The 27,450-nt window shown below is 42.0% G+C and overlaps 1 protein-coding gene and 1 long non-coding RNA gene across 13 annotated transcripts in view; one reads left to right on the forward strand and one right to left on the reverse strand.

Annotated features, from left to right (window-relative positions):
* Positions 1 to 21,219, forward strand: part of TET1 (tet methylcytosine dioxygenase 1) — a 95,852-nt gene extending 74,633 nt beyond the window's left edge. For all 12 annotated transcript variants that reach the window (XM_027660965.1, XM_027660971.1, XM_027660972.1 and 9 more), the window contains 2 exons: positions 7,031 to 7,370; positions 11,139 to 21,219. In XM_027660965.1, coding sequence (XP_027516766.1) covers positions 7,031 to 7,370; positions 11,139 to 12,277 — 1,479 coding nt within the window. In that variant the 3' untranslated portion in view covers positions 12,278 to 21,219. The remainder of the gene's footprint in view (positions 1 to 7,030; positions 7,371 to 11,138) is intronic.
* Positions 2,858 to 27,444, reverse strand: LOC113955453. The gene is made up of 4 exons (XR_003530568.1): positions 27,262 to 27,444; positions 11,116 to 11,162; positions 10,237 to 10,352; positions 2,858 to 4,173 (listed from the first exon to the last, which is right to left on the reverse strand). It is a non-coding gene; the product is annotated as an uncharacterized LOC113955453 (long non-coding RNA).
* Between the last annotated feature and the right edge of the window lie 6 nt (positions 27,445 to 27,450).

Here is a 27,450-nt window from a genome sequence, read left to right on the forward strand (position 1 = left end):
GGCTCAGGGGTCACTGTATGGATGGGGCTGGTTCAGGGATCACTGTATGGACTGGGCAGGCTCAGGGGTCACTGTATGGATGGGGCTGGCTCACGGGTCACTGTACAGACTGGGGTTGGCTCAGGGACTGTCCCACAGAGCCAGAGATCAGTGTGATCACTGAATCTGAGCATGGAAGGGAAATCCACAGATGGGTGTGGCTGTTGTACAAACACCTGACTGGACTGCCAGTGAAAAAAGTGGGTTGGGAATTACTCAATTCAGTGATCTTTTAGAAATACAGAAAGCCAAGCTCAAAGCAGCAAAGATAAAACTGACAGTGTTCTCTGAGCATTGCAGGGCTCTAAATAGTGAGGGTGACTTCTTGTACAGCAGTGCAGGTAACACTCAAGTAAGTTCTCTATCAAAGGATGGATATCTAGAAAAAAATCTATCTAAAATCTCTGCCTACTTTAGAAACAGTCTTTTTTAAAATTTGGAAATGGAATTTGACTTAGTGTTGCTGTGATGGAATAAAATGTTGCATTTACACCTATAGTTAACATTCAGCTTTTGAATGTAAGAGCAGTGAAATGACTGGGCCAGTTGTTTAACGTTAATTGTGTGCTTGTAAGGTGAGCAAATGGCTGTTCCTTTAAAGTATGGAAGCAGGTCTGGGAATTCACCAGGAATGTCAGTCCTCAAGAGACTATTATTTTTGCCAGCATTCTTCTGTGTGGATATTCTATATAAGAATGTTAAAGTATACATTGCAAAATTGCTTCCAAAGTGTAGGAATTGAATGCCCTTGAAGATCCCTAACTTGAAAATGAGGCCTCCTTGTCAGACAAACTGCATGGTATACTCTTTGATGACATTGAGCTCAGGTGTTCTGAAAATAATAGTTTAAGTGCTCCATTCATTGCCCCTTAAGTTAAAAGACAAAATGAAATGGAAACCAAGTCTTCTACTCATTCTGCCATACTGGATCCCAGAGAAGTTGTAAGTTATGGCCAGAAGCAGCTGGAGGAACAATTAAACCTTTTGTATTGGGGAACAGTTCTACAAATACATTTATCTGTAATCACTTGATGTCACTGCAGCTTCAGATTATCCTTGGTGTTGATACTTTATGGATTGTACAGGGTGTGTTTGCAAGTAATTCTGTCTCAGATTCAGGGAACATTACAACTGTGTAAGGTCTTTCTATGGGCCAGAACTTACTACTGTCTTACTATCAAGTTCTGCCAAATTTTTTCAGTCTAGCAGAACATTACCACATCATTTTAACTGCTGAAAACTATGCCTTGCAATTTGGTTTTCATTGGGTAGCTCACTCACAAATAACTGCTGCATCCCTGTGTTCTCTTTATTTAGGTGGGATTGCTCTTTATTTCAATGTACTTGCAGCAAGGGGCTATTTGTAAATAGGAAAAAGCTGTAAGTATTAACACCCAATTTACCTACTTGAACTGGGACACTGAAGGTGAATCAGAGCTGGAGATTCCCTGTGATCTGTGGGAGCTGGGGCTGTGGGGACAGGACACAGCATCTGTTCTCTGCCTGGGTCACAGTTACAGTCACATGGACTGGGAGCCTAAAGCAAAAAATGTTGATTTTTTGCAGACAGGGTGGCAGGACCACGCTGGGCTTGCTTCAGTCTAGATTGTTGCGGTGACAATCAAAATTAGGGTTGCTAATTTTGGCTTATAACCAAATCTGGTAATGCTATAGGAAATATAGTGGTAAGAACAGAAAAAGAAATTAGTATGTGTGATCCCAGCACCTGTCTGGTCACCTCCTGCGGTCCTGTCTAGTTCAGAAGCTGCTCTGGGGCTGCTGACTAAGTTAAAAATATGTGATGATTTCTTATAAATCACTGGCCATAATGATGGAGGGGTCACTTACATAACTGTGACATATTTTGTCTGTAAAATGCAGTGTGTGCAAGTACAACACCTGAGGTGACAGCTCTCACACAGACTGCTCTGATAATCTGGTAATGGAGAAAAGGAGAATGATTTGCACTACCTTAAAAACCTCAAGCATCCATGGCTTTACTGGTTTTGTCTTGTAATTTGATTGATTTTTTTTTCACTGCTCATCACACCTTACATTTTAAAATCTCTACACAAGTGCACTTGTCAACTTGGTAAGATTTCTTCCCTTCCTCCTTATTCCAAAACAAAATGGTTAATTTATAAAATCTAAAGCTCCTCTGGGCTAAAAAGGTTCAAGTAAATACCTTGTGAAATGGGTGAATGCTGCTGGTTCTGTTGGTGGAAGTGACACCTTTTTGTGTTCTCCCCTTGTCATTGGTGCCCACAGGTATGGAAGGAATGCTGTGCAGGGCACCCAAAGTAAAGGAAAACCACAATCTATTCAAATTACTTAAACCAGAGACAGCAAAACACTTGGGTGAGGTTAATGATAACGAATGAGTTTACACTTAGAAGAATATATTATATTCTTCTAAGTAATAACTTCTCTCTGCTGCCTCTGCCAGAACTTCAGAAAAGCATTCTTGAATTTTTCTAGGTATGTATTTGATCAGCTGCATTATTTGTATGTGACTCTGAAAATAAATCAGGCTGTCACTTAGCAGTGAGAGAGTTTTGGAAATGCCTTCTTTAAAACAAGAGAAAACAGCGCATCTTAACTTACCCAAATTGAGGATTACTGTTAACTGGTAATTATCACTGGAGATCTGAGACTGAACTTTGTCCCTGGCCAGCAGAGTCTTGCCCTGAATTTAGCAGAGCTGCTTTTGGTAGAAAGCTGAAAATACAAACTGCTGTTCCCTGCTTGTTCTGTAGTAGAAAGAACACACCTGACATTTCTACAGAAATGTAAACTAATGTGCTGAGAGAGGTCAAAGTAATTTTTGCCAATGAATTGTTGTTAAGAACTTTAAGGCAATAAATACACCATTCATTTTTACTCAGACACTTGTGTCATCTCTGTGTTCTCTAAGGGCCCAGCTGTACGTGACAGCTGCAGTGTCAGGGGCAGTGTTCCTTGGGGGATAGAAGCTAAAGGAGCAACACAGAGAGAAGCTTTACAGTTATTAATGGAGTCTGTGAAATGGAAGTTCTGCTGTTTCTTTACTGGATTAGCTGGGAAGGATCACACTCCTCATGCCCTTCAGTCGCTGCTGTGGCACAAAGGCTGTGCAGGCCCTGGCTGGGACTGTTCTTACCTGACAGGGGTGTGGGCTGAGGCTGAGCAATGGGAGACCTGTTGTGTGGAATCCCTGGAGCCACACAGACTGCAGAGGCATTGGGAAGAAGCGCAGGAAGGTAAATCTATGCTTCAAGGGCAGCTACACTATGTAATTTATTACTGGCAGCAGAACTAAGTAGCGTCAATCAGCAATCCATCCACTAAGTGCTCCCAGTTTGGATAAAATCCCAAAGCCTCTGCTGTTCCCATCCCTTCTTGTACTTCTGTAGGACAGCCTGCTGTGTCACAGCACGTGGCTCCAGGCCTTTGCAGGAGCTGACAGGATGTCTCTGCATGGTTACACCACATTGCCATTGCCTCGGGAGCTGCAGGAGAACCAGAGGCTTAGGCTGGGGCTTCAGGTTATAACAAAGAGGAGAGAAAATAAACCCTCTGGGCTGTAAAGGGTTTTCTAGTTTTGTTATTGTGAAAATGGAGAAACATTTCACGTTCACATTGGTAACCTGTGAGCACCCAGAGAGCAGCTCGTGTGCTGTACCTGTGCCACCACCTGGGAGGCAAAGAGTGCTCAAAGGAAAACACAGCTGGGGATCCCACCTCCAATCCCAGCCTGCACACACCTGTCCAGGGTGGATCAGGCCAGCAGAACCCCACGGTTTGTCTCGGCTGCAGAAAAAGCCCAGAGGTCTGTGTGTGTCCTGGCAGGCAAGGATGGAGCAGCACCTGGGCCCAGGGACACCCACTCTGCTCTCCAGCTGCACAGGGGAGGTGTGGGTAGGAAACTTGGTTCCATCTTTAAGGTTTAGAAAGGCTGTTTGACTGCTCTGCTGAAACCTGAATTTAAAACATCTGTTCTTACAACACAGTGGAAAAGGCTCCATCATTTCTACATGTGAGGTTCAGGAGGACAAAGGCAGATCAAAGAGTCCCAGAATAATGCACTGGGAGCTGTGTGGCTACAGATGTTTCTCTGGACATCTCTGGAGGGAATTGCATTGAGTTCCTCGTGCACTTCAAGTTTAAAAGAAATTAATAATAAAGTCTTACAAATACGCAAGTTTCACCATGACATCACTAAACCCAGAACAGGTAATGGGTTTGATCCACACACACTGGAAACTGGAAACCTAAACAAACCACTTGGCCAGCGTTTTCTGTGGCCTTTGAGCATCCTGGATGATTTAGCTGCGTGTTCTGGAAAAAGCAGAGTAGCAGGATATGCAGCTTCACCCTGTAAATGGCCTTTAACAGAGCTGATGGTTTTCTCATGTTCGGGTTTAATTTTGGGCAGTTTGCAGCACAGTTTCAGTACCAATGGAAAGTGTTGCTTTTGACTTCTCAGCAAAAAAGCTTCTCTCTAAGTTTCTTAATGGAATATTTTGCACAGATTTGAATTCTGGAATGTTGTTTTTAAGCAAGTATTTCTCATTCGGTGGCTTACCACCTTCAGCTGTAAGATGCTGGCTTATATGTACAGCCTTCATCTGTAGCTGGTTTCCCCATAACATTAGTTTTTCAATTACCCATTTGACATTGTGTCCTCACTTTTATGTTAAAATGTATTATGGGGGCACCTTGAAATTCTGCATATAATAAAATAGCTCTTTTGGTATTTAGGCTGTGGGTGTACTGGTCTTCAGGCTTTTAACAGTTTTGGATATACATTAATTTTTTGATGTGTTCTAACTCAGTATTTAATATAGGGTGTGTTGGAGTTGACTATACTTTCACCATAGTTCTGTCAATATATTACAGCCCTCATCTTGTTTAGTTCCTCAAAACAGTTCTCCAGCTTTCCTGTTCCAAGGAAGGTGTAGGCTTCTGCATGGAAATTTAGAACAGCAAACTGGATGAGGGTCTCAGTTTTCAAAATAATTGAGACCAGATTGAATCTTCAGGACTTGTGCATGGGCTAGGCACGGGCTGGACATGGTATTCTAAAAAACAAGTGAGAGTTGCCCAGTTCCTGATGAGAACAAGTGGGAGCCAGGCCCCTCAATGCTCATTTCATTACTGCTTTTGATTTCAATTTAGAGGGGGAGGCTGTGCTGGGCTTTCTGAGAACACCAGTCATATGGAATTGTGCTCTCTGTATGTCTGACCCTCCCTCACCTTTCCCAAGTAACTTGGAATCTGCTGGCAAATTTCAGCCAGATTTCACTGAACTTTGCAGAAACCGAATTGTCTTTGGAGATTTTCCCTCTTGTTCCAAGTTGTAAAATTTCCCTGCTGAGTGATCAGGTTTGGATCCAGGTCAGCTCCCCCACAGAGGAGCTGCAGGCAGCCCGTTCCTGCCGTGTCCAGCTGAGGTGGGAGCAGGGATGAGGTGCTGGGCTGGGGTGTGTGGGAGTCTGGAGGTGCAGCTCCGTTCACTGCTCATGGAACAATGGTTGTTTTCTCTGACTCTCCCGTAGTGCAGAGGCTGCCCCGGAGGTGAGTACGCATGGAGCAGCACCTCAGCCATGCTACAGCTGCCCCCAGAGCCCTCCCTCACCCTGCCAGCTGCCTCCCAAAAGCTCTTCCCCCTTGTCTGCCCCTCAGAGCCCCTCCTGCTGCTGCTCTGCCACTGCCAAGCTTTGCATAGAGCCATTGATGCAGCCCCAGCCACCCCCTTATTGATCCAGGGTTTTTAGTTTGGGATTCTGCAACTTCAGTGTTCTAGAAATAACTGTGTGATGCCTTTATGCAAAAGCTGTGCTGTAAAATTAAAAATGTTTTGTTTTTTCCCCTCCTAAATAATAACAATATAATTCTCCTCCCCTGGAATCTTAGGCATGGTGACAAGATCCTGGGAAATTGGACTGACTGTTCAGGATAGGCATCGCATTCAGCCAACACAGTGATGGAATGATATGTTTCCACTTAGGGAGCATCATCCCATCCTTGGATGGATGGTGCTCATATTCCTTTGTGTGTGTAGTTAGTAACTCCTGTGAAGTAGCAGCTATGTAGTGGTCCCTTAGGAATGCCACTGGTAAACCCAGGAAAGGGTGACTGTTTGTACGTGTGCTGAGGCACTCAGAGCTGTCGCCATCCCTTGGGAGTGACACCAGGAATCCTGCTGGTTTGAGTGCTGCTTTCAAGGGGAAGGGCTAGTGTTAGTAACAGCTGGAACTCCAGCACTGCTGGAAGTGTTCAGCTTACAATTGTGATAAGGAAACTGTTGTAATAAGTTGAAATATTTATACCCATTTCTGATGTGCCCTTATCAAACTGGATGTAACCAGCACTGTCCTGGGCTCCAGGATCTCACAACCCAGAATGACAGGAAAGAGGGCAATGGCCTAACAGAATATTTCCTGGGTCTTGTGGCTTAATTACAGTGGGGTGTTAATTTAAGGAAGTGTTGAGAGAGGGAGTGAGTTAGAGCTGAGATTTGCTAAAAATGTAGAGCAGTATACGTAACTGTAGTGGGTTTTTTCAGTTGCCAGCCAAAACCAATTCTAGATCATAGAAACTTCTTTTTCAGTCCAAAAATAATAATTTTTTGTATTTTACAGTCCTTAAAAATGAATCTGATCATCAAAGATGTATTTATGTGTTTAAAAATAATTGGAATGCTTAGGAATTTAACACTGTATTTACAGCTGAGATTATTTTCCAAGGTTGGCATATATTTGTGGGTAGTGTAAGCTGAGCCAGAGTTTCATTTTTCCTGTCCAAGACATGTGCCTTGATCTTGTTAAGTAGCAGTAACTTTTCTGTGTCATTACAGATCAAACCAAATGTGTGTCAGATGTTTGCATTTGAAAGCCCCACAGCCCTGAGGCGATAAAACGCAAGCAGGCAGTGAGGCCTGGGGTGGCTGCCCCAGTATTCCCAGCACTGGGTCTGTGGGGTCACCTGTCACTGTCCCTGCTTTTGCCAGGTCTGTACCTTGACGAAGGAAGACAACCGGAGTGTGGGGGTGATCCCGAGTGATGAACAGCTCCATGTGCTGCCTCTGTACAAGATCTCACAAACAGATGAATTCGGCACCGAAGAGGGCCTGGAAGCCAAGATCAAAGCCGGGGCCATCCAGGTGCTCACAGCATTCCCCAGGGAAGTGCGGATGTTGGCTGAGCCTCTCAGAGCCACCAAGAAAAAGAAACCAGACACGAGGAGGACCCCGAGTGAAAAGCAGCCATTAATAGATAAAAAGTATTCAACACCAGTAAAGCTGAAAACCGAAGCCCCAGAAAATCTGGGCAGCGCTTTGCATTGTTTAGGTGAGTGATGCTTATGAAAAATCCTGCCAGTCTCTTCTGATCCTGTGTTGCCTCTTGCACATCTGAGGGAGGGAAAAGCTCCTCAACACTCGGTTTCATGAGAACTGTGACTGGGCTGAGCTGTGTGGAGGTGCTTTTGATGTACACTGTGGTACCTGGGCTCAGATTTTGGGCTAGTCCTTCCCAGGGTAGAACTACAGTATGGGACTGCGCAGTAATGGTAAGTACAAGAGAAGGAAGAGGTGGAAGAAGCCATGGACTTGACTTCTCTGATTAGCAGGGGAAAAATAAATAAAAGGAATTAAAGCACTCTTCTTCCTGTTAGGAAGAAGAGAGGAAAATTAGCCAACCTGCTATAATTTTATTTCATGAGAACCATCCAGATATAGGTAGATTTAAGGGAAGAAATGACAGCTAAATGTATTTAGAAGAATGTCTGCATTTTGGGGGAATAACATTTAAAAAACCAAAAATGCATTTGTCACACTTTGGTAATGGCACTGAGCACTCTGTCTCAGTAGGGGACTCAGGGCGACTGATGAACCAGAAAATCAGTATTGCTGACCCTCAGGATATTAGAGAGACATTCAGTTCATCCACGTGCATGTCTGGGGACACAGTAACTCCATGCTAGGGCTGGGCTGGAAGTTCCGGAAGCATTAGAGGGCTCTGGTTTGGGAATGAATCCTGAAATTGTTTGATCTCACTGCAGTGTTGTTTTGAAAGACTGAAAGAGGTTTATGGCCCACCTACCTGTACCTGACATTGCAGGTGCAGCAGGCATGGCTTCCACACCTGGAAGCCTTAACCAGTGCTGTAACAGCCAGGGTGTCCCATATGCCTTGGGAACACAGAACTTTATTCCTTGAACATGCAAAAGTAATAAAATAACTGCGTAAACAAGCCAACTTAGATCATTTGTTTGGACTTGAACTATTTTTGTAAAGTAATTTAAAAGGGCTGGTGATTAAAGTAAGGTACAGAGCGAGGAAGAAACACTTTTATGAGCAAGAAAGTTTTTCAGGGATGGAAAAATAAGAATGTGAATAGAATATTTAGTTTCTATGATAAAAGTGCAGCTTTTGTCATGAAGTTTTGACAGAGGAGTTCCCCAAAGCAGATTTCAGCACTGTAAGCCCCACACCTGCCCATGGCCCCTGGTGCTGGGGGTGCCTGTGTGAACACTCCCAGAGGCAGCAGTAGCAGAGGAAGGTCAGCTCACTGCAGTGCTGGGCTCTGCCAGACAGGAACGTGAGGTGTTTCTGTACCTCTCTTCAGTGCTCCAGTCCTACAGGCTGAGGGCTGGGCACACACCCCAGCACCCCCCTGCTGCCCTGCCCCTGCCCCACAGTACAGTGCAGAGATCTGTAAACCCTGGATTTGGAGCACTGCAGTGTTGTATGTGCAGGGCTTGCAGTTACAGGGGATCAGTCATCAATTGCTTCTTTCCTTTCTGCCAGGGGCAGGTATCATTTTAGTCCTCAGGAATGGGAACTTGGAGTGTGGCTCAGAATGGTAGACTTAGCATGAAAACAGGATCAGAGGGTGTGGGAGACAGCAGTTAAACTGGGATATTCAGTAGTCACTCCTGATGGTAGACTAGAGGGAATGATTAATCAGGATCTTTTCATAGTAATAGAAAATAGAATGGAAAAAATCCTGATTAGAGTTTTATGTAAGTAGTGGATACAGCACTGCTCAAGGCTGGTAAGCAAATCAGAACGAAAAGATACTTAACACTACAGCTGTAGAGGGAGGTATGGATAACTGAGGTATGTAATGTAGAGTACTCGGTTTGCTAACTGAGGGCAAGAGTTGAGAATATTGCTTTGGTTTTGCAAATATGAAAAGGAATGTGGAGAACATGCAGTCAGATGGGATTCCCGTGGGTGGTAGATACTGTTGGCCACGTGCTCAGCCATGTGAGGCTGTCAGGCTCTGGAGCAGCCCGGAGGATGATGGAGTCACAAGACTATGCCATGCTGCCCACTGTGTAGGTGTAATCTGTCTGTCTGGAAGAGACCTGACCTTCACCTGAGAGCCACTGCAGTATGGCCCAGCTGGAAAGCTTGAAAGACCCCTCTAACCTGCATGTCTTCACATCTGGAGCACTGGCAATGAGAAAGGAATAAGGGAGGACTCGTCCTCTCTCCTACCCTCACCTGGCAGCCAGGATGGTGGGGAGGAGCCTGAGTCAGCTTGGCAGCACCTACAGCTGTGAGGGCTTGGTCTGAGTCCCCACTGGGCCCAGGTCTTGGGGGAAAGTATTAAACAGTGCACTTGTCATGCACCTTTTACCAACTGCAAGCAGCACAACTGTTAATTTTTACACTTTCTAATTCTGAAGGCCTTTGAAATTCTAAATTAGTATGAAATGTGTATTAATGACAGAGGCTTTACTTCCTCCCTTGCATAGTCCTGTTTTTTAACCACATTATTCGGGACAAATAAACATCAAAGATGAAAAGTTATTTCTGTCTCCGTAAATATCAGCAATTCTTCTTGGCCCATATTGGATAGAACAGGAGAGGACCACCAGCTTGGTGAGAGGCCTTGGTGTGGAGGGAGCTGTTCTAATTACATTAAATGCTTTGTGTTTGATTTCATAGAAAAGTTTTTTTTAAAGAGTCATTGTGGCTTCCTTATGTCCCACTCAGCTTCAGTTTTTGCATACTAACTATTGTGTCTGTAATTTATCCCTTGACTTTTTTGCATTCCTATTGGAGGAATGTTTTTTTTATCCATCATTATTTATAAATTACTAGAAGACAGAGTAGAAGAAAGAATAGCTCTTCTGTATGGGGTAAAGCAATTAACCAGTCTGTGTATTTATGGAACAAAGAAGAAACACTGACAGAGACAGTACCTGAGAGCTCTCTGGGGGATGCCAGTCTGCCAGCCAAACACAGGTAAAGCAACTGCAGGGCATGATGCAAAGCCCATCCAAGACAATGGAATTCTTTCCCATTGATCCTGTGGTCTCTGGCTGGAACATAGCCATGATGAGATTCAGTGACTGAGGAGCTGTTCCACAGCCAAGCCCAGCAGCAGGGCTGCCATGGCTAGAAATAGCTTAGAGAGCTGACAGGGACTGAACAAGTGTCTGCACAAAGGTGTGAAGTGATTCGTGTGAGGCAATTACATGGGAAGACGGCAGACACCAAATCACAGGATCCCGCTTTGTAGGGATGGATTTACCTGGAGCGTGTTGCCAGCTCCTTTTTTTAAAGGCAGTTATAAGTTGATATTGCAATGTAGGAGTGGCTGTAACTCAGTAATTGTTTTGGCTGTGACAGACAAGATAAACAAGCGTTTTCCTTCTGTCATAATATGGGGTCAAGGCAGCCCAGAATTTTGACTGATTCACAGGCTTAATTTCAGACAGGCTGAATCTCATCAATGATGTAACAACTGAAGACCAGCAGTCAACTGCTGGGAAGCTCTTGGGTAGGACTGGGCTGTGTGGATCAGGACTCGGTGGTTATTTCATTTTCTCTGTTTAGTTTATTCATCCCTTTGAGAAATACCTTTCTTTTTTATATACCAGCAGCCTGACTGGAAAAGGTTAAGGTGTTAATTCAACAAGGTTGTTACATGTATACTTAAGGTCATCAAGATAATCCTAAAAAGCTTAAAATAACCATTTTGAAAAATCTGTAGTCATCATGTACATTTTTCATGTTAGAAAAAAAGTATGAAATTCTAAGAGGTGTATTTTATGAATTAAGTGAGGAAAAGTACTTACACTTTGGTGTGCATTTCTTCCAGGGAACAAAACAGATGCTTTAAAACCTGGAATAAAAATGGAGACTTCCAATCACCTGTATGCCATGAAACATACTTCAAACACTACTAAAAATTGCTCCTTACTAAAGCAGTGCCCGGCTTCCTCCCCCTTTAAGGTGGATAGTTTACATCCTTGTCCATCTCTAGCACATAAGCCTGGCCTAACAGCAGTGACTAACATTCAACAAGATTTTTCAGTTCCCTACGGGTATTTTGAATGCAGTACAAAGCAACCTCACGTGACACCTTACGTCAACTGCAAGAGCTTCGATGTGTCGGTCAAGGATTATACTGGAATTCTGCTGGACGAGAAGGTGAATGGGGTGCCACCGATGCTTCCCGAGGTCACTGCTCCAGGCCCCCCAGCCCACACAGACCCCCTGCCCACTATACTTGAACACCAGCCTGACAAACAGAACTGTCAGCTCCAGCTGGACAGCTCTTCCTCACAGATCGTCAGCTCTTGTGACTTGTCAGTACCGCTAAGCTCTCCAGCCACGGATGCCGTCGGAAACGGAGCCGACTGTTCCCATGGATGCCCAGTGGAAAAGGGCGGCTCCCATCGAGGACAGATGTGTGACTTGGACTGTATTGAGGAAAAGCAAAGCAGTGCACTGGGACACCCGGCTGATTCTGAAGAAAAGGCTGAGGAATTGTGGTCAGACAGCGAGCACAATTTTTTGGACGATGACATTGGTGGGGTTGCTGTGGCACCTTCTCATGGTTCTATCTTAATTGAATGTGCAAGACGGGAACTCCACGCTACCACACCGATCAAAAAACCCAACCGGAATCATCCCACAAGAATTTCTTTAGTTTTCTACCAACACAAAAATTTAAATGAGCCAAAACACGGTTTAGACATGTGGGAAGCCAAGAGGGCCGAGAGGGCGAAAGAGAAAGAAAAAGAAGCGGAACGACTGGGAACAGAGAATTCAGAGCTGAGCTCCAGCAACAGGAAAGCAAAGCAACCAAGTGAAAACAGAGACCTTTTTTACGAAGACAATGAGTTCAACCAAATTCCCTCCCGCCGAGCGCTGACAGTGACCAAGGACAACGTGATCACGGTGTCCTCGTACGCCCTGACGCGCGTGGCGGGGCCCTACAACCACTGGGCGTAGGTGGCAGGGCCCCTCCTGGCACAGGGTCACACGGTGGTTCTCTAAGGTGCTGTTAAAGAACAAGTCTCCTGTCGTTTACTATTTGCTCATCTCAACCATTTTAAGGCTGAGGTAGAAAAAAAAAAAGGGGGGGATTTCTTCTTAAACTGTGACTTTAACATTTGGTGGTGCTCAAGCACATTTTAAGCAAAAAAAAAAAAAAAAGAAAAGCTGTATAGTTTTAATACATTCTAAAAAAGATTTTGTTTAGGTTATTAACCTTGATTGAATCATTCAGTTTATTACCTTTAGGAATTTATATTTTGGTGCTTTAAATAAAGTCTGTTTACTACAAAAATCATTTATAGGGATTTTAACAGGTTCACATTTTATGGTGTTAAATCAAGTTATACAGTTATAGCTCTACACAGCTCTTGGTGCTTAACCACATCAAACAGTTAAAAATAAATAAGCTGAATTATTACTTCATGGTGCCATTGCTTTAACAACTTCCAACCATTGCTATATAGTCCAAATTACAGATAAATCTTTTAGAAAACCAATGAATTTTGTTCTTTAGATTTGTCATTATGTATAAAATGAAGTTATTGGTAAGGATGGCTGGAAGTTGTTTTTAAGCTGTAAATATATATTTTAAAAGCACTTTCTATTTTTAAAATTAACTTGAAATAGTATAGTCTAAGGATCATATTGTCTAAGGTTTGTGCATACTCTACAGAAGTGATTTTATTCTTGCTGTGTAGAGTTCCGTGTTGTTACAGCTGCAGGATGTGCGCTCACAGCATATGTGGTTGGTTTTAACTTGCCCTTTTTCATTGAAGATTTTATGTTGCATATAAACAACAGTTATGACTTACAGGACCTTTTTATTCCTTTCAAGAGAGTGTACAAACGTGAACCAAGGAGATGTCTGGTCAGTACATGTGTTGCTATTGGGAGATATGAACATGATTTGCTTTTTTTTTACAGGCAGCATTTATTATGGTTTCTTTAAGCAATAAGTGCGTAAGTCTTGTTCCTTTGGAGCATTCTAAGTTAACATGACAACCAAAAGTTGCCTCGGGGGTAGGATTGTTTTGGGATAAAAAAAATACCCCTTGGAGTTGCCTTATTCTGTTCTGGAAAAAAATTAATTTGGAGAAAATACGAAGAAAGTGTTGGAAAATTATTAAACTTCTAATATTTAACAGCAAATTTTTCATTAAGAATAACCTATCTGTAATATTCATCAACTTTGAGTTCAGTTTTCTTACAAAAATGTTTTGTAAATTTTTGAAGCAATTTATACATTTCTCTTCAAAAGGGTTGTATCCTTTCTTCCAAACATATGAAGCTTATGTTCTACATTTCTGTTGAAAAAGTGACGTATCATGAAACGAGTATTTGCTAAATCAGAGGAAAAACAGACACTCCATTGCTTTTAAATACTGTAGCATCCCACTCTTCTTTCTGATTCTCCTCTCCTATGTATTTCTTTTATAAACTTATTTATTTAAACAAATTACCAAATGAAAACGTTAGCTAGGGACTGACCTCATTCTGCACCTTGTCCCACAGGAGCCAGGACTCCTGGGAGAGCTGTAGGGTCAGGCCCTCACACAGAGCTGTACCTTCCTCCTGCCTCACGTCCACCCCACCTGGGCAGCCTGGCGGTAGAACCAGGTCAGAGAGTTCCAGTGTGCAAACGTACTGATGATATACTTGATATATTATACTGTAGTGGTGCTGTGTAGGGGCGTAGCAGCTGTCTAGAGCTGCTTTATTGAAACCCAGACAAGGTGCTTTTTCCTGGGGAAGCTCAAGTGCAAGCACTCTCTTTACAGTTCTGGTACGACAAGTACATCAGTGGTGTTTTTAACACCTGGTGCCAGTCAAGACCTCGGTGCTACAACTCCGGTGTGGCTGCAGAGCCACGAGCCTGTGCTCCTGCACCCTGTGCACATGGGTGGTGTCTGCAGGAGCGAGGGCTGAAGTACCCATCACTCTGTAACGACCCCGGGTTCAATTCCGCACGTTTCTGTTCAGATTAACAAAGCTGTTGATGGCACAGGACGGAGGGATTGAACCCGTTCTTTGTCTCTTACCTATTTTAAGTAAAATTTGTAAAAACCGGGTATGCTGCAAATTTTAGTTGAAAGCTTAATATTAGCTCAAATAGAGGATATGAAGGGATTGTAAATAATAAAACAGAACCAATATTATGCCATTGTTTTGTACCAGCAGTTTTATGCTTATTGACTACGTAATATACAGTATACATCAAATCATTACGGTATTTTGTGTGCCTTAGACTTCCATTGTAACCCTTGTCTGTTTTTGGTGAGCCCAAGATCAGTAGGAGTGGCAGCTGTCCGTACAGTGAGCAGTACTGTACGTTCCCAGCTGTTCTGAAAGCCCTGGTCCCACACCACGAGCTTAGTTTATTGGTTTCACTGGTAGTGCTGACAGCTTTAGTTTCTCTAGTGCTGTAATTCAGCACTCCCATGTGATAAACACATTTTCTACACAAAATTAGTAAGTGACAGAGTCATCTCTTTACCTTTTCAAATGTTCATACCATTAAAGTGGATCATTTTTACTTGAATTTTCTCCTACAAATGCCCATATTTAACTTAGGGAAACTTCAAGATAAAAATGTTCCTTTGAAAAACCAGCAGCTTTCCTTTAAGAAGTGAGGCACTAAAGGATGGATCTAAAAGGATCCCTTCAAACACAGGTAGTCCAGGTCTAACTTCTTTTGAAATGGCAATTCTAACAAAGAAACATGTATCTTACCATAATAGTTAAGCTATTAACTGATAGGTGCTAAACTCACAGTTACTACTTCATTAACGTTACTCACCTAAGAAACAGCTCATCTCTACAATAACATATCCCTCCTGGTGCTCTTCATTTGACTGTGTCCCCTAAGCTGCTTTTCCAGCATGTCCTACCTGCCAGGCTGGCTGGGCACAGGGCAGGCTGTGCTTGGAGAAGCTGGTATTTTCTATTGCTGTACTGCAGTATAGAAAATGCAAGTATTTACTGTTTGTACAACTCTGTGCTATTCTTGTAACACTTCAGAATATTTATCAGTCTTGTACACAAACTGCATTGTTTTCAGTAATGTTATTGTTTTATAACAGTATTTGTCTCTTAAGATTTGCTACTCTGTGAGTCTGTTCTTTCCTTTGCTGCCCACACAGCCACTTGTAATTTGCTCTTACCTCTTAACCAAGCCCTTCTGGGATGGCCAGACCAGGAGCTGGATCTAAAATTAAGGTAGCTGGTTAGATCAGACCTGCACATTCTACTTAGTTTCCATGAGCTGGCACAATGTTCTGGATGGAACACCAGTACATGGATTCAGGTCTGGGCTGGTGCTGGGGCGTGCTTGCCTTTGGATCATTTTTCACAGTGTGCTACCAAAAACTCCTGATCCAACATGCAGCACCTCTGACTTCCATAAGAAATGTCTCATCCCTTTCTCCACGGGGTCCAGTAGCAGCACTCCACTTCCCCTCTGGAAGGAAGGAGTAGTGCTTGTTGCAGGAGCTGGTTCTGTTTGACTCCCTGAGTCCCTGTGGGAGTCGCTGCAGTCATGTCCAATTAAATAGGGAATTTACTGATTTTTCACATGCTAGTGTATTACACAAAACAGGAAAATATATTTCTATACATACTTTAGTCACAGAAGATTTTTAAGAACTTAAAATACTTTCAGCTTTCTACCTGTAACAGTTGTATTCAATTTTTTTTTAAAGGACTTTCTAAGCTAACCTTTACTTAGGAATAACTGCTGGTGAAAGTCCTTTTCTTACCTATGACAGTGCTTCTCTAGACTTAGAACAGAAAATACCTGTAGTATCTTAAACCACATTTTATGTTAAGCATGGGCAAATGACAACTTCTCTAGGACTTAAGATTCTTTGTAATATACAACTGGTGGGGTTTTTTAAAGACCTCTTTAATTTCCCTGCAGTATTAAGCTAAATTTGGGGTTATGTTGCTGCAGCCCTGCTGACTGCTGAGTGCTCATTCATCAGGCTTTCCTGCAATTCCCTATTTAACTGGATGGTACAGCCAAGAGCTGACCCAAGTCTGTGCCCAGTCAAGAGCCTTGCAGCCCTACCACTATGAACAGGCTGTGCGAGAACAGATGGAAAGAGATTTGGAGTAAATGTTTACTTGTGGTTAAACACAGAGGTTGTGTTGTTTGGAGCATGACAGTGATTCAGGTCTGTAGTGAGTCACAATTCCTGCACCTCAAGTCCCAGGCAGGTCTGTATCAGACCAGCTCCAGGCTTGAGCTCTTGACAGCTTCTTGTGATTTGTCTTATCTGACAGGTTGGTCAATGAGACAGAAGTTAGGGAAGCAGGCTAAGGAAAAGTTGCATCTTCATGGGTTTATATTTAAAATGTAAGGTCAGTCTTGCCCTTTCACTTCCCATGGAACTTCTCCCATGTTGAAATTAGCTCCGTTTATCAAGCAGTCATCAGCTTTGTAGTCCACTTATATTTATGGTTGTTCTCTTTTCCACAGAAATCCTGTAATTTCTAGGTCATCAGGAGGAAATAACTGTGCCCTCAGATATATGGAAAACTAAATTCATGGTGACTTCCACGCTTTGGTTATGTTAACAGCAATTACATTCAGGCAGCGTTGGACAAACTCTCAGGACTATTGAGGTCCCTGAAATTCAGATTAGGGTCTTGGTGATGTCTGCTTCATAGAGCTGTGTTTTATTTCTTGTGTGAAAGCTGTCTGCCTATGATGATCTGATCTTAACTAACACAGTTAGAGATGAGGAACAGTCCAATCACACTTGGAAGTTCTGGCTTGCTTTATTTTATCAGGTGTTGGTCTGACTTGCAGGAGGAAGTGTAGAGGGAATATCTTTCCATAAAATTAGGTGGTAGAGAGAGTTGCCATTGATTGTTGTGACACCACGGTACTGCAATATCTGTGTCACAGCATTGTTCTAACCAGGAAGATGTTTCCTTGTGGATAGATGTACAAATTTACTTCTTTCCACAGCTCCTCCAGAGGCAGCAATCTCTCCTTAGGTCTCTGCCTCCCTATACTGGTTTAAAGAAAAAAAAAAGAGGGAGAGAGTTGGTCACCCTTTCTTGATCTGTGTAGGCAAATGCAGCAAGCACCGTGTTCATCCTCAGTCTGCTGCCCCTTCCCACCGTCAGGATAGAGAATATGGAAAGTTGATGGGATGCTGATTGGACTTGATGGTCTTTAAGGTCTTTTCCAACCTTAACAATTCCATGAATCTATGCACAGCATGAGTAAGGTACAGTTGGCTTTTTGAGACAACCTTCTCTGTACATGTGCTGTATGCCAGGGTAGTTCTTTATATTGACGCTTCTTTTGGTACATCTGACTTTAAAGTCATAAACGTTTTTTATTTAGTCTGTGACACACTTATATTGGCCTGTAATCTAAACCAGAGTGAACAGTGTCAAAAATCCTGGGAATGGGGCTACTTAGTGGAACAGTTCTGGAACTGGTTTCAGTCTCTTTGGGGATTACCTGATGGTTGCTCAGTCTTCACAAGCTATCTATATGCTGCTTTAGCATGTTGCTACAAAATCATAATTATGTAAAGGAAAGTTTTACACCTGAGGTTTCCTGAAAGACCAAGGATTTCTAATAGTAATATCTGATCAGGCACCAGGATAGATACGATCACTTCCTGAAGAGTGGTTAAAAATTGGTTGTTGATTACTTCCCTATTAAAACATTTCTCGTTCTTTTAGAGAGTCAAATAATCAGTTTTCCAGTTAACTTTTACATTTCTTGATGTAGTTATTACAGTCTGTAAGTAGCCAAACAAAAGAGACTTTGCAAGACTAAAAAACTGCTGACCCCTGAGAAGGAAATGTCATCCCTTCTCAGAGTACAGGATTTTTGTACTAGTTTTTTTTTCCCTGTTGTGCCAGCATCTCTGTGGAATGCCTCTTGTCTTCTGAGTTACTCTAACAGCCCTGCCCAGTTCCTGACATAAAACAGCTGCTGCAGAACCTGCATGACTGAAAGAGCAGGAGTGTTTCTTTACATCTTCTGGTTAGATCAGTCACAGTCCTTGTGAGACACCCAAGTATGGTGTAAGTTAAATGGTGCAAGTTAAATGCCTTAACTAACATAGGACTCCCTGGAAAAAAGATGTTCTTCCTCTGTAGCAGCAAATGGAATTGATGGAGCTTGAGCAGAAAATAATGAAGTAGTTGCTGCCTTTTGTTAAAGGGTGTCAGGGTGTCCGCATCGCTGTTTCCCTCTTTCTGAGACATAAAGATTTTAGGATTCTTTTGCCAATTCAATTCCCCATTTCATCATCCCAACATACTGCTGACTTCAGTTTTAAAAGATACAAGATGCTTCTCGATGCTGTTTTCTTTAATTCTTCCCAAAACTGCATTTTCCTCTTTTCTTCTACTGGACCATTATATATGGGCATTTTTCCACACATACTTGTATTCAAATACTAGAATCTTCCAGCAGCATTCTTGCACTGAATGCAAGACCAGGGTGCTAAACAACATGAGGGTGACTTGCTCTGTCAGGTGTGACTGGTCAAAGGTGCTGTTTTCAACGCTGCACACCCTACATCATTCCTCAGAGAGTCACAGAATGCAGGGGGACACCTCAAAAGCTCCATGTGTAAGGAGGAGGACAGGTCTGGCACTTAATCTACAGGGTTAGCAGGTACAGCAGATGAACTGTGTTCCAAAGAAGTGCTGTTGCAGTGGAGCAAGGGAACTGCTAGTTTGATGTTCAGTATTGCAGCTGTTGCCACACAACGTTTTGATACTGTCGTGGAAAGTTTTGTGACCTGATCAGTATTTTACATGTATATCTGTATTTTTTATTATGATGTTGTAATGGAAAAGGGTCTAGGGTATGGGAGTGGTCTTAAAATAAGAATGAAGGCCCTGATTCTCACTTATACTACTGTCCTTTGCATTGCAGTGAAAGGATAAAGGGGCCTTAAATGGATGTCACTTTAGCTTATGCCCTTTGGAGTGTCCCATCACACTGACCATGGTATAAAAGGTCAGTAGTATAAATCAAAAGTTACCAAATGACTGATCTGTACAATCAGCTGAAATCAATTGCATGGTGTTCCTACTGTGCACATACTGGCCAGTAACATCCACATCACTCTTAGGTTAGAAATACAGGTTCAACAGAAACTGGCTTGGGTTTTACCAGGTTTGAAGTATCCATTTATATTTGCTGTCCTTTGCCCAACGTTGTCTCCAAAGCCAGTGTGGTAAAAGATTTGTGCCTCTAGGTAATGGCCAGCCCAGAAATCTCACAGCATTGTCAGTAATACCATTTTTAAGATTTGGTAGTTTTGCTTAAAATACTTGCTTGCCTTTATCATAATTTGATCCCTTTTCCTTGCTGATATGAAGTGGGGTTGTGACGATCTGCCCTGCCTGCAGAGCCAGCAGGGTGTGCAGTGTTGTGTGCTGCTGTCACACTGGGGGACTTTTGGGACCCAAAGCTAAAAGCCAACACTTCCTGCCTGCCCTGACTGTGGTGCTATTTGCCAGGGAAACCATGGGCATTGCTCTGCATGCTGAGTCCTGCTGAGCTTCCCCTGCCAGTGGAAGCAACAGCCCCCCTATATATTCCATAACTGCAGTTATGGAATGCAAGGCAATGCAAACTTCTCATTCAAAAAAGGAAAAGGAAATATACTTTCATACCTACATTTTTACACATCAGCAATACTGCAGAGCCTAATGAGAACAGGTTTTGTACCAGCTTTGTGAATGCCTGTCTAATCCATGCAACTCCAAAGGCAGCAGCTGAACTTCATGAATCTCTGGTCCTCAAAATGCAAAGATATTTGTAGGCCAGAAAAACAGATGGGATATCCCAATACTACTAAATGAAAGCCAGTTCTAGCCAATGCAAACATTCAGTTCAGTTTTTAGTAGTGAATTATTCCATGATTATTTGTTCAGTTTGGAAGAGACAGCTCTTCATAATGTGACAGCACCACACCAGGTCACAAGTACTGATTGGAATTTGCTGTCACTCAGAACATTAATATGTAAGGACACACTGTACTGAAATGCTATGGCAAATTAATTCCTTCCTGCTTTGAAAGTTAAAAGACTAACAGTGTGCTGAAGCAAAGGTAAAAGAGTCACTCTTTCTTTCCTTCTCTCTTCTTTTCTCTATTTTTCTTTCTTTCTTTGGGATGCATTTGATATTTATTTTTCAACTTTGAATTTGAAGTTTTATTTCCAGTTACCAATCTACTGTATTGAAATCTGGAACATAAATTTAACATTTTTTAAATAAAAGATTATGTACAGGGAGAAAAAAATCAGAAAGAAAAAGCACTTCATTATGTCACAGTATTTACAGGAAAAAAGGATTAAAATTACCTATTTTCTTAAAAAAAAAACATTTGGGGCCTGATTCTTTCCTAGTATAACTGAGCACAGCTCCCTGAGGCTGGGGGAGCTGTGAAGAGTTATGCTGGCTGAGAAATGGAACCTTAAAATCTTCTTTGCAGACAAGGGAACCCTTACCAGCAGTACTTGAAGACTTGTGAGTTGTGACTGCATGTTACTTGAAAGATCTAATTAAGCTATGTTTTTTGGTGCAAGCAGTTGTTGTACATGATTTCATGTTTATGTAGCAAGATGCATTGAAATGTTGATACTAGTATTGAAACATACATGTAAAAATTGTTGTTGTGGAAATTGTCTGTTCTGTTCTATTTTTCTTGTGTGTCTCATCTGTTTAGAACGTAAACTTTCTTTTTTTTTTTTTATTGTCCTAACTGAATAAGGCTAAATGAATACTGTAATTGAAAATATATTTTAAATCTTGTCATGAGTTTTTAAAAAGACTATTACAAATTGTATCATTCCTGATTACACAGAACTTTGTGGGTGGTTTTAAATAAATTTTATACTTCTATTTTGCACTTAGTCGCTTAATTTTTCTTTCCTGCTCTTAGCACTAATAACCATTGTCACATGTACAAGGGCATTTAATTACCTCAGCCCTACAGGACTACAGGGGGTTCACCCAAAAAGTCAGCTGGGTTTCTGCCCTGGAAAGGGCTAGGCCTAAATCCCATTGCTGTTCTCAGTCTGCCTTAGCTTAGGCTGGACTGACCTGTCCTAGGCAGAGCCCAGGCAAGAGGAGCAACCAGAAGAGTCTGAACTTCATCTCCTGACTCAAAAGGACAAAACAGTTTGTGAGCACATTCACAAACTGTCTCTCTTTGCTACTTGTCTGGCAGAGCAAGCTTATGGCAATCATTTACTGTGGCATTTAATTCCCAGCTGCTGGAAACAGTCCAGGTTTTATTTGCTGCAAGTCAGAGGATATGGGGTGGGGTTTTTTCCTTATAACAGACCTCATCATGAGCCTGCTTTAGTCTGGGACACTGTAGTGCAGAACAACACCACTGGACAGAATTCCTATTGTTTAGATCTGAAGAAAAGGAGGAACATATATTTGCTTCTCTTCCTGCTCCACTAAGTGCAGCAGCAAAAGCTGCTGTTACAATGACCTTCCTGACAACTGGAATCTCCTAGAGGGCAGAAAAATGCTGCTATCCCCAGGCTTCACTAATGCCCTGGAAAGAAGCTACACTGTGTGACATGGTGCATCTAGTTCCTGGAAGCTGGATGTGGTAATCCAACAGGGAGCCCTTGACCCCTTCCTATGGAACCCACTGCTCCTTTAGAGGATAATCATTACGGGGGGTTTACAGCAGCATCTCCCGACCTGCCCCAGGCCTTCTCTGAACTGTGCTATTAAACCCTTCAACAGAGCTACATGTTCCAGGGTTTGGTGTCAGTCAGGAACTCAGAGCACAGGTGTCTTGGGAAAGCAAGTGGATTCTGAATGGCACTTCCAGACTCGGAGCAGACCGAAGAACATCATTGCTGAGGAAGAGATGTCGATGAGAAACGGTCTCCAGCTCCTTTTCAGGTACTGGAGGTGACTTCAGTGCTTTTTTATATAAATGATGCAGGTAATAGAACACTGATGTAGTACAGGTGGTTGCTTTTAAATTCTTAAGATGCTACAGCCTTAGATTACAATGCCTATTAAAATGGTATTGTTATTAATTAATCTGCAAATAAGCTTTTTTGCTGGTGCTACAGTTACACTTTTCTGCAGTACTCCAGTACCTAATAAAGGTTACAGAATGGCAGGGTTTGACTGCTGTTCAATTGTGCCGATTACTGTTGTTAATATTCAATATCTAGTATCAGTTTACATCTTCAAAAGGTTATTCACCAAAATAGTGTACTTTCGGTGCATTTTGTACATCGGAACAAGCATCGTATTCAAATGTTATTTAAACACGAGCAAGACAGTGCTTCAAGTGGTGTTTTGGTTCAAGAAACGGCCTACGTAGTCTAAAATGAAATAGCAGCAACCTCCATCTGTGTTTTTAATCTACGACACACTGGAAAAATATTTAAAATGTGGAAACTCAAACCCAACTATTTCAATAATCGTTGGCTGGAGCACAATTCCCAAGATGGGCCTCCAGTTCCATGTCCAACCCATTTACTTCTGGATACTCTTTTGCTTTTGTGATATACACCATTTATACAAAATTCTTAACAGTTGAATTCTTGAAAATGTCTTTTTATACCAGGCCAAAAATTCATTACAATCCTGCTACACCACGTGTACATCTCCATTTGTAATGTAATTGGGTAAAACTTCCCTGCTGTTTGCTCCTGAAGGAGTCCTGAATTGCTGCTGGAGGCATCATGACTTAGCCTTACTCTGCAGCCCAGGACAGTAAAACCTTTGTTTCCTGTGGCATAACAAGTCAGCAGTTCAATTTCTTGTGACCCCTTTGTTTTACACAGAGTCTGGTTTCGCATGGTGATGACTTTGACTCCCTTCACTTGAGGAATCCCTTCTGGGAAATGAGGCACCAGTGTTGTGCTTCATCAAGCAAACATTTCTATGCTAGACCTTAACTCACCTCCCCAGTAGCAGAAAGCCTTGTAAGGACTCACCTGGGTTACAGCTGCTACAGATTTCAAGAGTGGGATTTGTTGATTTGTTGGGCTGTTGCAAATTACCTTGTTCTGGGAGGGTAAGAAATCAGTGGCTCAGGTGTGGCACTGCATAACAACCCTCCTTAGGCCTAGCTCTTGTGAGCTCTGACTAGCTGGGTACTCAGAAAAACAAAAACAGAAAGCAAAACCTGCCTTCGTGCAGGGCCACTGTTCTTGTGGGCCCTGGGCAATGTGAATTACATCCTTTTTCTTCCATGAATCGTGAGGAATTATACAAACATTATAGCTCTCTCTAACCCTACACAGGAAACCTCCACAGTAAACTAACATTCATATTTTCTTCTTCAAATGGGACAACTCGAAAGAAAAGTGTATTTTATGCTTGGCTAGGAAAAGATAGGAAATATCCTATGCTCTTCAAAGAACTATAACACTCAGGTAAGTGCTTCTGATTAAAGTCAAGTGCTAAATGATTAAGTAAAACCAAAAGTCATAACATTTGAAACCAAATCTGTCCGATTTTAGTTAGGAAACTACCATACTCCTAGGAGATTAAATTTTCTCCCTTTTGCAAGAAATGTGCTTCTCTGTATTTTCAGCATCAACTATGATCATATAAAACAATTTTCAAAAGGGTTTCCTTCCAATACACCTTTTCAAACATAAGTGTTGTTTCTTTGTTTCTTTTTTTTTTTTAATTTTGAAGTGTCAAATGGGACAATTTGGAAGAAAGATTTATTATATACTTGTTAGGAAAAGATGTTTAGTTGCTCATATAGAACAGCTATGAACAACTATCAACTTTAATAAGACTTTTTTTTCAAACTCCTGCATGGAACAGGGAGTGCAGTGGTGTGGAAAATATCCAGGATCCCTCTGGCATTCTAGGACCAACTGGAATTCAGATGCACCAACTTTTTGTCAAATACAGGTCTTTTTAACACAAATGTAACAAAATAGTTCCAAGGGCATTCAGTCTCACAAACTTATACAACAGATGAGAGATGTGACAGAAACTCACTATTGAGGGGCTGTACAGACTTTACTGCTCTTTCTCTGCACTGTAACACTGCAATTTTTTAACTCAGGATGGTAAAGGCTTTGATTAAAATCTACAAACATGCCATTTGGTAGAAGTCCTTCTATTAAAATTCTTAATGGACTATTTTCAGACTCGGATCTTAACTCCCTTTGCAACATCAGTAAATGCTAGCAGCTTTCCTGAAGGGCTAAGATTCCCTTCTCTGAACACGTGATTTTCCTGGGTCACCACCAGGGTCCCTTAGACAGCAACCTTTACCACTGAAATAAATTGTATGTGATGTTCACACAACACCCCAGGCTGGTGGGGACCTCAAAAGATGCCCTGCTCCCACATTTTGTGGAAAAGGGATTTCAGAAGGGATTATCCAGCTCCCTCCCCACAGTGTCTGGAGAACCTCCACTGATGGGGACTCCACCACGTCTCTGGGGAGGTTCTCCCAGGCATCGATTGCTCTCACTGAAAAAAAATTCTCTTACATTAAGATGAAAAATTTTCCTTGTGCTCCCCGTGTCTATTACCTTCAAAACAATTAAGAATTGTTTTATTTATGCCAGAGCATTTGTACTCAAGTAAACTTTGTCAGAAGTCCATTTTCAGTGCATTTAATTTTATCCCAATATAGTGCACTATAAAACCCTTTCCCTCCTGGGACCCTTAAAAACAAACAAACAAACAAACAAGTAAATGTTGTTTGCACACAGTTAAGCCTGAGCAGGTTGATTTAACTCTATGATGTCCTTCCTGTATTCTTGAGGGGTCTGGCCAGTTCAGAAATATTTTTGTCAAACACTTTGTACAGCAGTACATAACAAATTTAAGTTTATTTAGATTTATTATCAAACTTCAGTACTAACTGTGTCACATGTTTGGGAAAATACAAAGTACATACAGCTATGGTCATAAAGACAGAAGTTTTTGTGCAAGAAAAAAACTATGGTAATTTGCTTAGATGCTTATATGCTGCACTTGTACTACAACTTTAGCATCAAAAAAACCATTAACTGAATTGTTGCTGCCATTTCTGGATATCTAAAAGAGTAAAAGTGTGTTTGACTCTCTGGATGATCTCTTCTGGCCCTCTGAAGAGAATGCATAAATAAATTTCTCAACAGCTACAAAGAGCAGGTTCCAGTACTGACATGTATAGACCTGAAAGTTAATTCTGGAATTGAACAGGATGCACAGAAATGTATTTCCAACAAGAATATGAAAAAAAAACCCCATAATATAATAATCTTGCATCATCAAAGTTGTTACATCCTCAAAATTGAGGGAAATAACCATCTCCCTGTAACTGGCATTTACCTGGACAGATACAGCACGCCCAGGTACTGATCTCTGTTCCTTTCTGTCCAGGAGCTGCACGTTAAGTCTGAAACACTAATTTCTGTGTCTAATCAGTGGTACAGGTTGTCAAAAGCACGTTCATTAGAAGATTACAATTTGTCCTCCAATTATTTCCCCTAAATATGTGTACAATTACAGTTAGACCTGTTTCTGGGGGTACAGCACTGTGGAAGGTGCCACAGGTGGACTCACTGGCTTTCCTGAGCCACGGCCAGAGATCCAAAGTATTCACTACTTGAACTGCGGCGTTTCCTGGTACAAAGTTCTCTTCTTTGTGTTTTTCCATTCATCTTTGTTAAGTGTATTGATTGTGCCAAAATATGTTTGATTCTCTTTGATTACAAGCTCCAAAAATTATCACTTCTCTCCACAATATCCCCAGCTTACTTTTAACTCTCAGAACCACCCAGAAAGCTGGAAGCAACAATATGCTTTATGGGTTTTGCCTTTAAATCTGTAACTTTATCTCAACTTGCCTCATTATTTTAAGGTAGCTTGTAGAAAGCTCATCTCTTTCAGACTCCTGTCCCCTCATCAATTTTGGATTAAATTGTCCAATGCACTTAAAAGACAGTCATGGTGCCTAGAGTTATTTTAAGCAGCAAGACTAGAAGTGCTCAAATTTTTTCACTGCCACTTCCATTACAACAATTCTTCACCACAATAGTGTGGTTTGTCTTGAGCAGAGGAGACAAAGAATTCAAAAGGAGTCAGTGCACTATAAATGGCAGTGGCAAAACCTGCCAGCTAATGGTAGCAATGTGTATGTAGAAGGAAGAAAGTACATGAAGCAATGTTCTACCTGTGGTACAGGAAATCAGGCTTGTGCTTCCTGTGAGCTTTTGAGGCTTTGAGAGCATCCCCAAGAGCGATGAATCCTCTAAAAAAAAGGGCTAAAAGACTGCAGAATGGAGCTACTTACACAATATTCTAACATTCACTGACAAGTATTTTCTCCTTTAATACAATTTTGCCACTGTCCTTTTCATGTATAGTGTGGGAGGGAGATCCTGCAACCCTTTTAGCTTCTAATCTTATCTCCAGGTTAAAGGGTGCAGGCTCTGCCTTAGTCAACTGACTGAGCTGGATGGAGTTACGGCACGAATAAGGTTTAAAACGTGCAGACTTAAAAATTAAGAACCATGCTTATGAGTGTGAAACACTGAAACTCTCATCTAATTTGCAATACAAAGGGCAAAGGCAGATCTGTATTTATTTATTATTGAGTACCGAATGCTGGCAGAAATTTGCCTTTATCTGAGGGTCTTTTGCTTCTTTCTCCAGCTGCCCTCCTAAAACATAATCCACCCCACTGCAAATGAGAGTCTGACACTTGCCTCTCAAGACTTCATCCCACCAACAACTTGTTTTTAATGATAATATAACACTTCAAAGCCCCATCTTCATCTACAAAGTGTGCCTTGCTGACTTACTCTCAAATGTAAATATTCCATGTCCTATTTCACTTGAAGGCAAACCCGTGTAAAGAACCATTTCTCGGATGGAAGGCTCTTTCCAACAGCATCAGGAGAGGGGTGAGAAATTACTCTTGCCCATGAAGTACTGAACTACTTACTGCAGAGTCCTGGCTGCCATTTCTGTTTGAAAGCAACTTAAAGAGCTTTGGTGCATCTCTTTGGCGAGTCTGCTCTGCCTTCACATGAGGTGACCCTGTGTGTGTATGTGTGTGTGTCCCCTCAGAACAGCCCGCCTGCACACTGGGCCCTGGGGTGGCCGATAGCTGCCCGTGTCCCGCAGGGACAGT

The sequence above is a fragment of the Corapipo altera genome, unplaced genomic scaffold (genome assembly GCF_003945725.1).
Source record: "Corapipo altera isolate COAL_440 unplaced genomic scaffold, ASM394572v1 133, whole genome shotgun sequence".
NCBI lineage: Eukaryota > Metazoa > Chordata > Aves > Passeriformes > Pipridae > Corapipo > Corapipo altera.